The 19,182-nt window shown below is 34.2% G+C and overlaps 1 protein-coding gene across 1 annotated transcript in view; it reads right to left on the bottom strand.

Moving 5' to 3' along the window:
* LOC129233923 (popeye domain-containing protein 3-like) overlaps window positions 1–19,182 on the bottom strand; it is a 40,381-nt gene continuing 21,199 nt past the window's right edge. Inside the window, exons 5-8 of the mRNA XM_054867848.1 lie at window positions 15,892–16,000; window positions 15,594–15,746; window positions 12,331–12,433; window positions 1–6,311 (exon numbers count right to left, since the gene is read on the bottom strand). Coding sequence (XP_054723823.1) covers window positions 6,241–6,311; window positions 12,331–12,433; window positions 15,594–15,746; window positions 15,892–16,000 — 436 coding nt within the window. The 3' untranslated portion in view covers window positions 1–6,240. The remainder of the gene's footprint in view (window positions 6,312–12,330; window positions 12,434–15,593; window positions 15,747–15,891; window positions 16,001–19,182) is intronic.

Here is a 19,182-nt window from a genome sequence, read left to right as displayed (position 1 = left end):
TGTAGAAAGAAATTTATAGCTTTAATATTTACATATATTTTAAACAAGCAATAAATTTTCCGACGTACATAACTTTTACTTGAATCTATGGAACTAAACGATCTCCCGTTACATACTTATAACAGTCTTTAGCAAATCAATATGTTATGTCGTATTCAAATTTGTGTATTAGAATAAAATATTTTAAAGAAAAGTGTCAACAAGTAAATATCCTTCGTATAAGGATACTTGATCCTGGGGTAATAAGTGTTCTTATCAGTGTTTAAAATAAGAATCATTGCACCCTATTAATTATTTATTCATTAAAAAATTTAAATTGCTCACATCAAATTGAAAAAAATAACAAAACAATAACAATAACTATTAAAAGTAATCTAACCAACAAACCAACTGTGATAGGAAATAACTAACATTGTTAAAGTGTACTTCTTCATGAGTCTTAATCAAGTTTTCAGCGGAAACTTTGAAGACAATATTTAAAAAATATTAAAACTTTAACGTTTTTATTATAAGTCCCGAGCAAAGTTAGTGTTTCAACGTCATTAACAATAAAAATATTTCAAATTCGCAATTTTAAAGAGCTGAAATTAGTGGTTCGCATGAAAAGATTCTCAAAAAAAATTTTACTTTCGAATTTATGTGACAATTTTGGAGAAGAAAAGCCTCCTACACGTTTAATGAATGGTACAGGATGATTCAAAGAGAATAGTGGAGTTCAGTGTTGGATTTCATTTACCAATGGGGGAGGGGTGTAAAATGTGCCAAAATCAGCTCCTTGCTACATCCTACATAAAAAAAAATGTAAAAATCATAGTTCTCACTCTTCTGCATCATAGTGCTTGGGATACTTTTTGTAACTTACCTGCTTTATATCTTGCATATTATTATTTAGTCCCGAATTCAGTATTTTGAAAGTTCTTTTGTTGTTGCTTTTCCTTTATCTTGTATTTACCGCATGCTTTCAGTCTGTTTAGTACAAGCAAAAATACTACACTGTCTTTGTTCGTTTTCTCTTTCTTGTAATTGAAAAGAAAAATTGTTGCAATGAGAAATCGATAGTGATTCAATTTTATTTCTTTTTAAGTGTATAAAACCAATTGCCCTTTTTAGAGATCATCTGACCTAACACCATGTGGTTTTATTTTATGGGTGGCCTTGCCTGCTAATTTTGACGAACAGAAAAACCGAATCAATGCAGCAAATGCTTATGTGACTATATGTACTGTACATGCTACAACGTGTATGGCAAGAGTTTGAATACAGGTTGGATACCGTTCAGATCACAGGAGAAAGAAATATCTTTAAAATGATTAAAGTACGTAAAGAAAAAAAAAAGTGTTTCGTATAATTTTTGCTTTTAGAAATACTATACACGCTTCACTAGAAATACTATATATCGCTCCACCATTCTTGTTGCATCACCCTGTAGATTTAAAAACTAATGTGGGTATTTTTTTTAATAATATGGCAACAGTTATAATACTATTTTTTTCTTTATTTTTCAAAATAAGTTGGCAACACTATATACAGTCAACTGTACAATCTTACAGTTCTGTAGTAACTGTTTGTAAATCACTCTTGAGAGTGCTGATTTTGAAGTTGTTGAAATCTCCCACCACCGTACATTATAATATTCTATGCAGTACAGTACAGTACATTTGTACATCATAGAAATCTTGTGGTGCTATGAAATAAAAATGACATTTTTCAAACATCCAGAAATTATATATTTCTTGTGCAAAGTCGGGCTATTTTTATTAAAACACTTTTTTTAACATCAAATTTCTCACATGGTTCAAAGTCACTCTAAGTAGCAGGATAACTTTAAATCAGGTTAATAATTCATTTTAAATAGTTTCCACAATTAGTATTTCTTAACTTCGGTTAACTATACAATACTTAAGGAGTGGGCAGGTAAAAGGCAGTAACTGCAAATTTCTCATTTTTCATTATTTAACACTTTTGTCATCTACTGTACGTTATCTTTACTGTACAGTGGTGGTCAGAATTATAAGGACATCAGAAAAATTGCACAAAAATATATATATATATTTCTTAAATAATTCAGTGAAATTTATGCACAAAATACCTCTTTATGCTAGAAATCATTGTGCCATGCAGAAAATTTGAAAATATGAATTATAAATGTATTGTCGTGATTAATAAAAAAATGTCATTGTTAAAACTGAACAAAATTACAAGGACAACGAGCATTTTTCCCTGATAAACCCTAGTATGGTGTGTAAGCGGCGATGCATACGTATGTCGTGTTTACATGAACACCCCGAGTTTTATCAGTCCCAACGACGGAGCTCTGGTATAGTCACTGCATGACAGGTACAGAGGGCCCTCGGAGAGTTCCAACGAAGCAGCAGTGAAGCGGCATTGCGCAACCAGGCTTAAAATTTAAAAAAACAAAAAATAAGTTTTGTAACTTGTGATTAGTCGAACACCAGCTTATTTTTTTGGTGGTACGTTATTCTCACACCATCCACCTACAAACTACGATAGTCATTTCGTTTGTTTCTTTTTAGCCTACTTTCCCAGTAAAAGTGAGAAAAAGAAGAAAAAAGCATGAAAGAAGGCTCAATGCATCTTAAAAATATCGCGAAAAACAAAAAAATGTAAAAAATAATTAAGTAAATATCGAAAAATTAAGAATTGGAAAGTAGGGTATTGAGATGGGGAAAAATGTCTGTCGGTCTGTCTGTCGGTCCGTCTGTCTGTCTGTCTGCCCCCCCCCCCTAATAACTTTTGAATGAATAGTCCGATTCGAAAAAACTTTTTTTTGTTCGAAAGATCTCGGCGAGGACACCTCATTCACATATTTTACTTTTTGATTTGAACTATTTTTTGTTCAATTTTGAACAGTTCAAAAAAGCTTAACATTAGCGTCTACGGGGAAATTAAAGGCAATTCGGAACTGTGAGGCGAATTTGCTTCAAACAAATTTTGTAGGAAAAAGCTTTTGATGAAAAACTTGTATGTAAAATATCTTTTTGATTTGAACAATTTTTCGTTCAATTTTGAACTGTTCAAATCCCTTAACAATAGCGCCTACGGGGAAACTGAAAGTCAATGTAGATTCCGTACTTGAAGGCGGATTTACTTCAAACAAATTTTGCTGGAAATAACTCTTGACGCCGAACTCCAGAGTTCGACTCCGAGAATTTAGGGGCACTTGACTCCGACACCGACTCCTGTGCCCGATAATTAATCGGACTCCGACTCCCCGACTTCGACTCTGACTTCGTAGCTTTGGCAAAAAATTAATACACAAATGACTAATGACTGACTCCGATTCTTAAATATTCGACTCCAACTCCTTTATCTCAAAATGAGATTGACTTCGACTCCGACTCCGCAGCTATGGTTTTAACTGTGAAATAATTATTGTTGATCTGACTTGTTTTTATTTTTACGCTAAAGTTTTAATTTAGGTATTCAGTTTTCGGCGAATGAACTCGAAGTCATTTATATTTCTACATAAAGATATGCGCAGACGATTTTTTTTTTGGACAATAAAAATTATTTCTTTAAGGTTTTTTTTTTTTTTTTGTAAGTGCATTAATTCATTTAAAAAAATGTTTTTGGCAAAAGGGGAAAAAGACGATTTTTTTTTGATATGATATATTTATTTTAATGAGCTCATTAATTTTAATTATTATTTTTTCGTTTTGAAAGCTGTTAAAGATTTTTTTAATGGAAAAAAGTGTATTAGCTGCTTTGTTTAAAAATTGCTGCTATTTTATTTGTTCGTTTTTTTTTTTTTTTTTTTTTTTTTTTTTTTTACGCATCTAATTTTTTTAGATGAATGAGGAATATTTTATTCCTTGAAATCAGCTTAAAGTATTTTAAAAATATGTTTGAAAAAATTTGCGACTTTAGCTATTTTTGAGAATATTGAACAGGTACTAGAAAGTAGTATGGGTATACGGGAAAGTAGGCTCGTCTAGTTCTAGACAGCACTTCTTGTTTTTTAAATTTAAGTTTATAATTATTGAAATAAAAAACGTGCCTTCAGGCAAGGCGGGTATAGGATTTAATAATGTAATAATTTATAATTTCTTGACTCATGTGTTGACTTAGATTTTCTATTTTAATAGGATAAGTATAACTTTAAAAAGTTATTTTTTAGGATGGCTATTAATTAGTCTATTAATTTAATCAGTAATTTCTTTATGTGTTATAAACAACTGTGCTGACTTTAAATTGGATAAATACGACTGTTTTATTTTTATTTTTATAATGGCAGGTAGCTAGTCATCTATTTTAATCATTTATAACTTCATATTTGATTGGCAAGTGTACTAAATCACAATTAGCTAAGCTTACCCGCTATTGGTTCCCTGGTAGGGCAAAGCGGGTTTTTCAAGTGTTTGTAAAGTTTGATAATAAATAAATACTGGGTTTGAAATAGTACAAATATCATTTTAAATTTTGAAGTTCAAGAACCCTGCTAGAAAATAAAACCGAAATTGTTGCGATAAAAATTTAAAAGCTACAATTTTCGAGCGTTTTTCGAAAACCTACCCGCTTTAGGCCACCCTCCCCTATCCACTTTTTTTTTTCAATCACTTTCATTAGTCTTGATGTCATGGAAGTTGAAGAACGTTCTTGAAAACTTATATCCTGGCTTTTTTCGATGGGGAAAAGGAGATCTTACTTGTTTCGATATTGAAAACCATTTTTTCATACTTTGGGTGCCAGAATGCCTTATTAAGTTTCCATTAAAGTTGGATTGAGCCTGTTGTCCGACCAGTACAGTAATTTCACAAAATCAGCATCATGCAATGATTTTGAGGTTTGAGAAACATGTAATTAGGCATTATTCTGCTATAACAAAAAGTTTAAACACGTAATTAACGGTGATTTTGGTGAGAAAAAAAACATTTTTCAGTACATCAACATTTCAGAATTCATTCTGCTCTGCACAAAAAATATTGGTATGGTTTCCGTCCGTTGCGAAACTTCCGCAGACCACTACTTAAGTGCCTCCAAACGTACGCTTTGAGATTTTTTTTTCCGTCAGAGATCGTACCAGATGTAGCATAAACCACCTAGTCCATCCTAATTAAACTTTTTCTCATCGAAAAGCATTACATTATCCCACTTTTTACCCATAACAAAGCATTTTTGGCACGCTCAACCCTTGGTCTCTTACGAACTTTTTTAAGAGTCTGTCATGACATAAGTTTCACATAATGAAACTTTTTTCTCTTTTTGTAAAAGATGTTGAATAGTTCGAGCACTGTATCGTTAACTTGAGTTCAAATCTAATATCTCTTGTTGATTTTTTTTTTCTTTTTTTTTTCTTTTTAAGAACAAGCTCGTCTTATCATCATTAGTTTCACACACAGAAATCGATGATTCCCTACCTTTTCGTCTTGGTCGACCTTATTTCCCGGAATTTTTGAGAAAGCTCAAAATGACTGATCTCTATCTATTCAAATTTGTTGCGATTCGACGTACAGTACGTCGTGAAATTCTTCAAGCAACCGCTTTCCTTGTCTCAATTTTTTCAAGTTTTATGCCTGAGGGATGACTGTAAAAATAGAATGTGCCTTCCACGATCGCTTACTAAGCATTTGTATCGTTAAGTAGCGCAGTTTGCAGAGCGAAAAACGTGCAAATTTTGCTTTTAAGAACACACAAATCTAATTGTCCTTATAGTTTTGTCCATATTATAGGGATGTTTAAATTCAAACTTCATTACGTGAATACGAGACTCCTATGTATTTCCAATAAAAGTAATTAAAAATCCTCGCTTTATCATTAGTTACAAGTTGTAAAATTTGCATAACTTTCCAACCAAATGCAGCGAAGAATTGGTGGTTTTTCCTTTGTCCTTATAATTTTGACTACCACTGTATAAGCTTACTTAATTGGTTTCCGCTGGAAAAAAAAAGCCCGAAAAAGCGTCCTACTCCATCATTTCCTTTTTTTTTTAGTATGGAATCTAAAACGCGTTTCTACAAATATCTCAAAATCTCATTTCTGCAGATACTGCCCTTTAATTGCCCTTGGCAGAATAATACACTGTTAAAATACGAGTGAAGCAGTTAAAAATAAAGGAACTGGGAATCAAAGTTACCCTGAATAACTATATTTTATCTGAAAGTAAATTCGATGGATAAACCAAAATGGAATCATTGCTTAAGGTTTCTTGTAAGAAACAATTCCATATTTTCCTCTGATCTCAAAAGTTTATTTATTTATGTTTCTTTGGTTTCTTCTTCTTTATTCCGATGCAAGGGGTCTTGTGTGTCCCGTTGCACTGGATGGTTTGGGAAATTCTTTACTTCCAAAAACTAAAATAAATCAAAGAAAAATATTTATCGTAAATGTACTTCAAAAATAAATGTTTCGCAATGCGAGAGTAAAACAAACTATTAAAATTATTAGTAATGATTTACGAAAGAGAAATCTTCTAATTAGGGCTTAGCTTCGAACAAAAAGAGTGCAGAAGCGCTATATTCTTGTCCACACGAAATTAGTCAGATTTTCATATTATGTATACATAAAACTTAACTGGAAGAGAAAAAGAAAGAACAGGAACTCAGTCCCCGTGAGTTTCCAATATATTACCACCTGATTTTAATGCTGATAAAAATATTGGTTATGAAAATTTTATTTAAAAAAAAATCATTCAAGTACATGTCAAACCGTAATTCACTCCAATATTTAAAAACAGCTGCTAAGATTTAAAACAAAAAACACTTTTTAGAACAAGAAATTTTTATAATTCGAAATGATTGTTTTTTTAACCTAAAATGCACAAGAAATAACGATAAATATAAAACATTTAGTTTCCAAACGCATTTTTTTAGATGGCCATCATGCCACCCCTCTGTTCACAAGCATTCAGTATGGCTTCTGCTAAAATCGCCCATTTGTTGCAGCAGCTCTGCAGAAATTCGTAGAACGTCTTCCTAAAGTTTCTACTAAACTGAACTGTGTGTCGAATAGAAAAGAAATTCAAAGAAATCTTTGAGCTTATACTAACTTCATTGTAAGTAATAGGAAATAAGACTATTTATAAAGCTGAATAAATACATTTGTGCTTGAAAAGTAAAGGAAGAAATATCAACGTTTAATCGCACAAAACTGCAGATTACTGCATACAAGTGTTTCGGGTTACAAGGAAACCCTTTTTCAAGGCAAAATAGGTGAGTTTATGGATGATTTTATCCATTATCTCACTTATGTATGCAGTTATGTATGTCTATGCAGTAATCTGAGTTTTTGCGCAATCAAAGACTATTTCTGTCTAAAATTGCATGTACCATGCTTGTGTACGAGACATCACTCAGATAATTTACTGTAAGTAAATTTTTTTTGCTCCAGATTTTAAACGAACAACTTCTCTTTGGGAAAACTTGGGATGATTAGATTTTAAAAATCAGTTCTCGTACTCTAAAAGTGGGGAGGGGGGATAGAAAAATGTAAGTAACAAGTAACGTGTTTGGCTGTTTAAAGCTGGTGAAGCCAGAAAAATTTTCTGGATAGGGTTTTCAAAGTGAAAAATTCATATCATCACGAAATACTACTTGTATGTACAAACTAATGTGCAAGTTCATGCGGTATAACACATGTACTTGTATATTAATTAGTTTTTTTTTTTTTTTTTTGAGCAATCACGATTGCTTATTGCTTTCATTTGACTGTTTTTGACGTCCTATCATTTTATTTTCCCACCAGCACCCTCTGCAGCACCACCGTCGACCGGCCGCCTCACGATGCTGCTCCTCTAGCGAAAACCGTCTCCAGGTTGCATCTATATCCTACACACACGTGCATACACACACAACTACACACACACACACACGCACGCACAAACACACACACATACACAAATACACACTCAAACACATACACACACATACAGACACTTACACATACACACAAACACCTATACACACAACTACCCACACACTCATGCCTGCACACAGACACAAACACATATACCTAACACATACACATTCCCCCCACACACAAACACTCATACCTGCACGCAGACATAAACACACATGCCTACACACATACACATATCTCCCTACACACAAACACACATACCCCCTCTCCACACACATGTAAACACACACGCCTACATACACACACACACTCGTGATTGCGAAAAACATAATTTGAATTCAAGAGGTCAAAATTCAAATTAATTTTTTTTATTTATTTATTTATTTTATTTTTTTTTTTACTATTTATTACTATATTTTGCTAAGCTTTGCTTTCAATCGACGAGTTGAACGCACCCATTGCTACATGAGGACTCTATGTGCTAAACTTATTTTAGCTTCTCTGGGTATCATAACAGGGCTGTCTGTATAATACACGCAGTTTTGCCTTAGCCCTGTCTTATAGAGCGGTAATTTATTCCTTATTACTTGCGTGTTTAAGAATTGGAAAATAATTTGTGACTGATTCCTCTCAGTAAGCTATTTTGTTAAAATCTATTCCGTTCAAAAAGTTTTAAATACTGTTTTACCCTTTATTTGTGGGAAAAAAAATAACATACTGGAGTTTTGGGAGGATTTTTAACTCCCAAACACCTCCCGTGGTTGTGCCACTGGTTCAAGAATCATCATTTTGTATGTTCCTTTGTGTCAGAAGAATGTTAGTTCATATGAATTCACCGTCTACATTTCGTGGGCACAAAATTCTTTCACAGGGACCTTTCTAACATAACAGCTTCTTTATGACCGAACATGAAATAAGATTTTGTGGTTTCATTTTTCCTTTGAAAATCCATCGAAATACGACCGCACTCAAAAAAAAAAAAAAAAAACTAAATATTTTTGAAGATAATAGTTGGAAAAAGACATAGCTCTGGGTCGGAAAAGCACTTTCGTTTCACATTTCAACAAACAAAACAACAAAACTCCATAAATTCGTGACTCTAAAGCAGACTAAAAAAATACTAGAAGTGAGAGTTAGATATTCATGCAAATTGAATGCATCACCCGCTGTTCCCTCGGAGGTTCTCTAATTTTATCTTTCAGTGCATCAGCTCCGTATTTTTAGTTTCGTTCAGTGGCGGATCCAGCCGATTGTTTTGGGAGGGGCCATTCGAAATTTTTGAACAAACTCCGAATTCCCTAGAAATTTTTATTAAAATGAAGTTTTAAAAACTCAATTTTCGGGGTATCGATACATTACTTGAGAGAGTGGTTTTAGGATTCTCCCCCGAAAATGTTTCAAAATTTAAAATTCCGAGTAATTTCTGAAAATTAGGAAACTAAAAACGCATTTTGTCTATTTTTGATTATGTACGGAGAAAGGCCAGGCTTCGGGCGCTGGCCCCAAAATACTTTTTGAAAATAAAGCTTAGAAACCAAAATATTCTGAATATATACATTGAGAAGTCAGAAGAGGAGGGGTGCTCTTCTAGCTCTTCAGCTGTCAAGCCTAAAAATGCACCTTTAGGTAATGTTTGCTTGTGCAAAGAAAGTGTGAATGTGTTTAGAATCCTTCCTTCCTGGAAATAATTTGCCTTTAAAACTCTAAAAATTCGATTTTTTACTATATTTATACATATTTCAGAAAGGAATGGAGGATTCGTGAGCTCCTCCAAAAATCTCCTTTTAAAGCTATCATCACGATATAAACAAGGGAGGGAGGGGGTCCTATCAAAAATCGTTTGTAATTAAAGTCCCAAAAAAATTCATTTAAGTTGCTTTTAAGCAAGTTAAGTGAAAAGGGCTGGATAAGCTAGCTTCCGTTGACATTTTTTCCAAATAAAAGACTTAAAATGCAATTTTTTTCTACATATCAAGGCATTTGTGAAAGGGGGTTCTTCCCCTAGTTTCGAAATTAAAGCCATAAAAACAAAAAGTTACGCTCTCTTTGGTCTTGTGAACAATAGGTATACTCTGAGAACAGCAGCATTTAGAGATCGTGCAAGTATCTGTAATTGGAATCAAGAAATGATTAAAATATGGAGAAAATTTTTGGAAATAAAAGTTTTGTTTTGAGGATAGGGACATAATTTATCTCCCAAAAAAAAACCTATGCTTCTTTTTCAGTAAAATGCATGTGTTAAATTTTGTTATCTTCTCATATTTTTTCTTTTTTTTTTTCTTAAAAAAATTCCTACAATCACAAGGCTTTGGGAGGGGCCATGGCCCCAATGGCCCCCCTCTAGATCCGCTCCTGGTTTCGTTATCATTGAAATTCAAAGTGCGGAAACTATGGATGGAAATAAAAAAACTTCTAACACATTTGGAGACAAAAAGGGAAATGGGGGGGAAAATGGAAAAGTTAGTTTGAATAAAAGTAGAAATGGTTTGAGGCGTCTTTCTGTGCGGAAACTGTGACTTTTTTCACAGATGCCATGATGTTCTACCCAGCAAAAAGTATCACTACAAGTTCAGCAAAGACGTAAAAACCAGGTCTGTCATTTGAGGGGTTAGGGGGTTGGTGTTTAGCCCTCCCCTCCCATTTTAGAAATTAATGGAATGTTATACAGTCAAACTCGCTTAGCGCAAAGGGTCCACGATGCTTGCTCGTTGTAACCATGTGCTCGTAAAAAAACAAGTTCGTAAAGAAAAATCATAAAAATTCATCAAAGCTGCGTTTTTGTCCCTTCTTTTTAATCACTGAGAAAAGAAGTTGACTGGTTAATTTGCTTTGAACTGTCTGAATGTCTCTTTGTGGCATTGTTTTTGAAGAATACACAAAATGCACATAATTTTTAAATGCATTTTAACTCCACAAATTCAAAAAAAGTTCTGCCATCGCTTGTTCTCCAGATTTATGATTGATCACTAAAATCCGGTTGACTTCCGTAATGTTAAAGAAAATGTACCAAAAAAGGACAAGCTGGGTTGGAAATCAATAGAAATTTCATAATTCACGAGATCTTGCTCGCTTTAACCGGGGTTTCCTCGTTAAAAGCAAGTTACGCTCCCATAGACTTAACATTGCGCCAACCAAGTGTTTCTGATTTCCCCGCTAAATCCGGGTTCTCGTTAAATCAGGGCTCGTTATAATCGAGTTCGACTGCAATGCATTTATGCACGTATTTTGTTCTCGTTTTCCATAAAATGTTCCTTTATCTTTTGGCAGAGAGCCCTGGAAATTTTTTATTAAAATTTTCTTATTAATATTATGAATGCGAAAGTGAGTTTGTTTGTAACGCTTTCACGCCTTAACTAATCAATTATCATGAAATTGTGCATACACATTGTCAGCTATACAGAAAAGGACATAGGGTACCTTTCATTCAGAAAAAAAGTACTGTTCTAGGGGGGAATTAAAAGGACTCTTTCTAAAGCGAATTAATCATCCAATTTTATAGAATATGGTGTATCGTTGAAAAGCCCACACAAAATACCCATTAAAAAGATTTTCCCTATGCTTCGTACAAAAGTTGCATTAAATTGTAAAATTTCCGCCAAATATATGAATTAGACCAAAAAAAAAAAACTCCATTAAAAGTTCAATTTAAAATAATCCACTAAATACAAGTAAATAAATTTAAAAAAAAAAAACTTTGAAAAACATTAAAATTCCTGACATATGGCGGATTATTTTTAATTTTAATGAAACCTTCTTTTTTATTTATTTTATTCATTTTTTTTTTAAATTTTAAAAGATTTATGATTCCTAGGATTTTCTGAGATTGATATTTTCTATGGGACCGTTGACGTTATTTAGGAACTGTTTCCCTCCTTCTAATAAGAATTTTTAAGTACTGTTGTTCTCCCTTTAATTCAGCTCTTTGGGAACTGTTTTCAAATGAGGATTTGTAGGGTCTGTTAACGCTATTTTGAAACTGTTGTCTTTACTATAATGGCAATTTTAGATACATTTCTTCTTATTTATTCAAGAAGGACGTGCATCACGTGATATACGTGCCTTCCTCCAACAGCAAAGGAGGCTAAAGCCCTGTACCGTATAAGTAGTGACATATCCGCCATCTTGGGGCTAAGTGCCACTTACTTTCTATGTCTGCTATAATGAAGAAGCTTGCTTTGCTTCTTGATTATGGGTTAACATGCAGTTTGTAATAAACCACATTTAAAGAAGCAAAGCATACTACTTCATCAAAGCACAGAGACATAGGAAGAAACCGGATTTTCAAAAGAAATGTTGATTTTGCTTAAGAACTATTGATCTTATTCGAATGGGATTTATAAGGATGCCCCGCGCAAATTTTTTCTCTGCTATTCTACACCTACACTTATTCCTGAATTATACTAAGCAGTTTACTTTTAATGCTTATTGCATCGATCGATAACCAGAATTGATTGAGAAAATTTTCATTAACACGAACAAAGCGATAAAAGCTAGTAGTAGTATAATTTTCATTACCAGACTCCGGCTTCTTCTTTGATGTTTCTTCTTGCGAAAATGCCAATGATCCAGTGAAACTGGGAAGGCGGATATCCAGATGGGAACCTCTCTCTGTGACCATCTAAAAAAAGTAAATACATAAAACTATATATTCTATTTTCCAACTACATTCTTTGAACACGGAAGTTCCTCACATTATTTCATTAGCGGTGAATTTTTCATGGTGAATCCTCATTTATATAATAACTAAAAGTACTTATCGAGTAACGATCTGACGTCACCAACAATGAAACTCGTGCTATAGCATGCGTTGACGGCATTATTTCATTGTTGAAATACCAAAACTTGAGTAAGTTATTTATAATTTTTACTAATAATAAAGATGAAAGTGTGTGTCTGGCTATCTGGATCTCTGTTACGCGCATAGCGCCAAGATCGTTCGGCCAATTTTCATGATATTTGGCACAAAATTAGTTCGTAGCATAGCGGTGAGCACCTCGAAGCGATTTTTCAAAAATTCGATTTTGTTCTTTTTCTATTCCAATTTTAAGGACATTTTACCGAGCAAATTATCATAACGTGGGCAAGTAAAGTACCAAATTATCATAACGTGGAACCGTAACATGGGCGAGCAAATGAATGCCAATGATCCAGTGAAACTGGGAAGGCGGATATCCAGATGGGAACCTCTCTCTGTGACCATCTAAAAAAAGTAAATACATAAAACTATATATTCTATTTTCCAACTACATTCTTTGAACACGGAAGTTCCTCACATTATTTCATTAGCGGTGAATTTTTCATGGTGAATCCTCATTTATATAATAACTAAAAGCACTTATCGAGTAACGATCTGACGTCACCAACAATGAAACTCGTGCTATAGCATGCGTTGACGGCATTATTTCATTGTTGAAATACCAAAACTTGAGTAAGTTATTTATAATTTTTACTAATAATAAAGATGAAAGTGTGTGTCTGGCTATCTGGATCTCTGTTACGCGCATAGCGCCAAGATCGTTCGGCCAATTTTCATGATATTTGGCACAAAATTAGTTCGTAGCATAGCGGTGAGCACCTCGAAGCGATTTTTCAAAAATTCGATTTTGTTCTTTTTCTATTCCAATTTTAAGGACATTTTACCGAGCAAATTATCATAACGTGGGCAAGTAAAGTACCAAATTATCATAACGTGGAACCGTAACATGGGCGAGCAAATGAACATTGGAAATTGGCGAGAAATTCATCATCCATTATTTGTAAATATACAGGGGAACCAAATGACCCTTTATTTTCTACTACGGGCGAAGTCGTGCGCGTACCGCTAGTTTGATAATATTTTTGGCAATGTTTCACATGCAGGGAAATGCTTTATTGTGACAAAGCTGAACTGGATCAGTTTACTTAACTGTTTTACTGGTAAGACTAGTTTTAGGAGAATGAAGAAACGCAAAAGCGGTGAATAAATTAACGCTATCTACTGGAGTTAGGGTTAAAATTTCAACTATCAAAATATTATCAAATAGTAGTTTTACAAGTTTCGCTCATGAAGTTTTACATTAAGTATTTGTTTCACTTTCAGGGTGATTCATGAAATTATATGATTGGCCGTTTGACCCCTCCCCCAGTCGATTCTATTCTCTCTCCTTTTTTCTTTTTATCAATTTATTTATTTATCATTTCATTTATTTATTTACTTCATTATATTACACAATTCATTTTTATTATTTTAACTAATTCATTTATAATTTTTTCTACAAGTTTTTAGTTAAAAAACTTTTTACATTCGCTAGAGTTAGTTAATTTGAATCCCGGTGATCCAAAATAAAAAAATTATTAAATCCGAATGTGTTTTTCGAAAATTTTTGAAATTTATTTTTCAATTTTTGAAAAGAATAGCCAGTATCAGTCACAACGGTCTTCTCATTGAAGTTATGTAATTAATGCACAGTAGTCTCCTTCAGATGTAGGTAATTTTTATTTAGAAATTGATGCTCCAATGTTTAACATTATGAATTACAGTGCAATATAGAACCGGTGTGGTCAATTATATCCAGATCTAATGCTCAAATATGTGAGATTTAGGCACATTCTTCCTGTAAAAGAACCGATTCATCCAAATTTTTAGTAATTTGGACAACGCCTGATCCTCGATTACTCCGAATTTACTGGTCTCTAGTCAGTTTATATACGCATAAAGAAGACAAAAAAGTATAGGAAAATCTAACAAGTATTATTTCAACTTTAACCCTTGAATGCCTGCCTTTTTCAAAAACATTTTTAAGAAATTGTTCAGTTTTTTTATTGTTTAAACCAATGGAAAAAATGCTTAACATGTCAGATTTTGATTTAAGTATGATTTATGATTTAAAAAAAAAAAAAGTTTAACAACATAGTGATTTAAACTGATTGAACAAGAAATATTTTTCAGTCAAATATCCCAAAGTATTGATAAATATTATTAAAATACCTCAATGTTCAAGTCAAGTAGTAAATTTTTATTCTTCACAAGATGACGTGAAGTATACATTCTCAAGAGTATCAAACTAAACAAAATATAGTGCAGTTCTGGTTAGTTGAGTCGTGACCTTGACTATATTTACCTGTTTTAGGGGAGTTTAGTGAAAAATAGAGGTGTTATTGGCTCGGATTTTAATTGGAATAGTATTGAAAAACTACTAAGAAAGTTTCTCAACTTAACTTGGCGCAATTACCCCTCCCTACTTTCCGAAACGGAAGTAAACATTGTCCGCGTCGGAACTCAACTTCTCGGAGCCTCACAATACACTTACTGCAAATGGTGAATCAATTTTTATCTTCTGGCAGCAGTTGAGCAGCTGTTGTGCAGATGAAAAGTTAATTTTGTCGTCTCTTCAGCTCCTTATTGCTTTTATTGGCAACAACAGAGCTTTAGTTTTGTTCTCATAAAAGACTTAACTAGGTAAGTTGCCAAATAAAAATACGCTTTATTTAAGAATTGAAGCATTTTTGATGAGAATTCCTTCCGCGTTCGAAACACAGAAAAGGCTTTATTTGCCAACTTTAACACTAAGAAATGTTTTACCGGCAAGTCATAAGTAGAGTACGGCTCTGATAAGTTGACTTCCGGTCTGCTGAAGCTTAAACGATTCCATTTGTTAAAATAAGGGTGAGGAAAAAACCGGCGTGCGTTATGATAGTGATTATTGGCGTTGGGTCAGTTAAATAATTTATCCTTTTTTAATCCAAACATAAATGAGCTCTTCAAGTTACCAGAGCCACAATATAGTGTCCCAAAATACCTTTTCGTTCATAGCATAGAGCTTTCTGGTTATGTCCCTAGATAGAAGGAGGGCAAGGATATTCGACAGGTGCATCTCCTTGATGAGCAAGTATTCCAAATTCTGCCTCTGCCACACAATGCAGCGACAAGGGTTGATGGCGATGATGGAAACCTAATATCACGGGATAAACATTAAAATGAGCTGAGGGTGAAACATTTGTTAGTTTTCATTGCCAAAGAAAAAGTTTATTTTTAACAAGTTTGTGGAATTTTATTCTAAATAGAGCTGAAAAATAAAGCTGTCTCATGCTCTCTACCTTGAATTTCTCTTCGACACCAGATCTACTCGATTCAAATTCAGGCGAGTCCAAGAATTCTTTTGCTTGAATATGGTGCAAAAAGTGATGACCGGAAATAACATGGGCTCTGTTAACACAAGAAATAGAAACTATGTAATATTTTTGAAATAAATTAATAATAATATGTAGAAGAAGAAGAATAACATGCTGCTAAAATCTAGCTACATACTATACAAGATGTTCGAAAAGTTCTTGACACATTTTACAAATTCATAGAAGAGCAATTGTTGTATGAATATGCGATTTACGTCATAATACTTCACAGGTTTATTTATTTAAACCCCACCAATCACCACCGCACAGTGGCCAATACAGCCGGCGGGAAACCGAGCATTTGCCCGGTGGGCTGGTCATGCTTCGGGCCGATCAACTAACAGCAAAGTCTTTCGGGCCTGTCTACTAACAGCAAAATGTAAATTTTGCACGCATGTGTTTAGAATAACGCTAATTCGCAAAACACAGCCTCAGCTCCTCTTTACACATGGGCTAAAAATTTTGCGGGTGGAGGGAGGCAAAGCCGTCACCAAGAGGGGGGAGGGGGAATTTCTGAAATGGGGCTGCCCTGGGCCTTATTACCACACAGGCTGACTAGGCCTAGGCCCCCATGTTCCTAAGGGGCCCCCCATTTTTTTTTAAAGAATTATGCATAACATTGCAACGATATGAAAAATACATGTATTTTTTTAAAAATAAAAAATTATGACTTATTAATTGGAAAACAACTTCTTTAAAGGGCAATTTTTAATCATTCTGCCGGTACGAATTTATTTGGTCACGATTATGAGGGGGCCCAAAGGGGATTCGTAAATGCACATAAGTGATTTATACATAGTTGTATGATTAGACAAAGATGCCTCCAAAAGTGCATTCGTGCCTTAAAAATGTAAATCAAACACTGCATAGTCTTCAAGGGGCCTCCAAATTAATGTGGGCCTAGGGCCTCACTTTTAGATAGTCAGGCCCTGGGGCTGCCAATATATTTTTAGTGGTATAATAAAAAATAAATGAATAAATTAAAAAAGAAAGGAGAAAAAACAGAAAAACCTCATCGATCGTAAAAATTTAAAATACTTTTGGTCTCTCTGACACTTTTATTTATAAATGACGATTCACAATTGCTATAAAATGCAACTTACAGCGAGGGCCGACGTGAGGTCATATCAACTTAGTTAGAGAATAAGGGCCCGGCTCGGAAGGAACTCGTGCAGAGGGTAAAATATCCTAATGGTGAAAGGTGTAGAAGGAGGGGGCTTGTGAAAAAATTGACCTTTGGTCATTTTCTACCCGGATCTGCTTTTGCTTTCGGCGACCATGTTTATAACAATTGTAATAAAAGTGACAAAATAATTTTTTTCCGTAAAATTATTTTAAAAAATGCAATCTTAAAATACCATTGAGGAGCATGAAAGACTCTACATTATTAAGACTATCAAATCAAAGGCCAAAAGCCTCCGAAATGTGAGTTTCAAACATTTCTTGATGAAACATAAAGTATTCTGTACGCTGTACAAACTCACGGTTTCGGGCCCCTCAGTTTAAAAAGAAAATAAGTTGCTAAAAACCAATGCCGAAAGAATTCCAGTAGTCCGCAGAACCTCCCCCCCACTCCTAATATCATCGAAGATCGTGTAACATTTAAATTTTTGGACTTCAATTTTGAATAACTTCATAAGAGAACAGCCGAATCCACTCCCGCCATAACATGGAATTCCATGGTTGGGCTGATGAGTGCTAATAAGCACGAAACTGCAGTCCTCGGCTGGAAATGACTGAGCTGGCGGTGTATTTCACGTATTTCTGCTTTAGCTCTGGCTAATGGGCAGTAATTTACTGAATGGAATTCCAGTTTCGAAAATTTGCTGGAGGAAAGCACTCGAACCTCTCCCATTTTTTTAAATTCCAAAAGATGGTCTAAAACTGTGTTTCTAAATTAACAGTATCAAAAATTTTCTGGGAAAGTGCCCCGTCCCCTCCGCTCTCTCGGCATCATCAATGAAGAACGTTTTAAATCTCGTTTTTAGTGCTTCAATTTCGAAAATTTTCCGTGGTGAGACTTCTGAAAACTCCTTTTCCTACATCACTGAAGATAAGCAGAAATTTCGTTTTTGGATCTTGACTTTCGAGTAACTACCGGTGTCCTAGTTTTTACCAAAGGCTTTTAAGACTTCAATTTTAAAATTTTCTGTTGGATGGCCTCGGAATTTATCTCGACTTAAAATCCCCAAAGATTTTCTAAAACTGCGTTTTCAGAGCTTATATTTTTTTAAAAAATTTCAGAAGAAAGCCCCCCCCCCCGAACCACTCTTTATACCATATACTCAAAAATAATTTAAAATTCTGTTTTTGGATTTCCCCTTCCGAAAAATTGCAGCAGGAGAAACCCTGAACCTACGCTCCCCTAACATCACCAAATACTGTCTAAAATTGAGTTTTTAAGACTGCGATTTCGAAAATTTTCCGGGGGAGAAGCCCCCGGACCCTCCTTTTTCAATCTTTCCATTAAGTTTATATTGCTAATACTTTAATGACTCCCAGAAGCCAGAAAGCTAAGTCCACTCTCCTTTTCTCTTTGTATTGATACATGCGTTTGAAAAAAAAAATTAAGGGGCTGCCAAACTCGCACCCGACCCCCTCCCCCACCAGGTTTTTGACCTCGCATTGAGTCCGGGGCTCGTCAGGGTATGGCAGTATAAAAAAGGGAATATTTATGACAAGGACCAGTAATGTATGTTTGTGTCAAGGGACCCATCACGTTTTTTCATTCACGTTTAGATCAATTTCATATAACAGGGCAATTAAGTTACTTGTTATGACTGCAGAAAAGGACATACTAGCCAAGCAGCGTTATCATTATGGAAATATTCATATCAAGTTCCGGGCAATATAAAATTAATTAAATGGACAATTACAATCACAATTTTCCCCCAAAATAAGGTTTAGCTAATAGAGTTTCAATTTGTTCACCATTAACCGCAGAAGTGTTAATATCTGTTAAATTTTGTTTAAATAAAACATATTTAGTTGTTAAGAATTATTTCCTTATATTTAAGTGATATCCCAATCGTTAGGTAAAATTTAATATCTATAAGAGCTATGGGGCCGCTACATCTCCAAACGCCAGGGCCGATTTTTTCAACCAATCCGCCACTGCTCTGGTGGTGGTTTGAGCTCTTTTGAACGGTCTGTGTGTGTGTGTGGGTTTTCGGTAAACCTGGTGGCCGACAGTCCCGTCTTCCTTTTCTGTCACAA

This window comes from Uloborus diversus, chromosome 1 (genome assembly GCF_026930045.1).
Source record: "Uloborus diversus isolate 005 chromosome 1, Udiv.v.3.1, whole genome shotgun sequence".
Lineage (NCBI taxonomy): Eukaryota > Metazoa > Arthropoda > Arachnida > Araneae > Uloboridae > Uloborus > Uloborus diversus.
The sequence above is the reverse complement of the archived record's forward strand: the minus strand, read 5'-3'. Positions and strand labels throughout refer to the sequence as shown.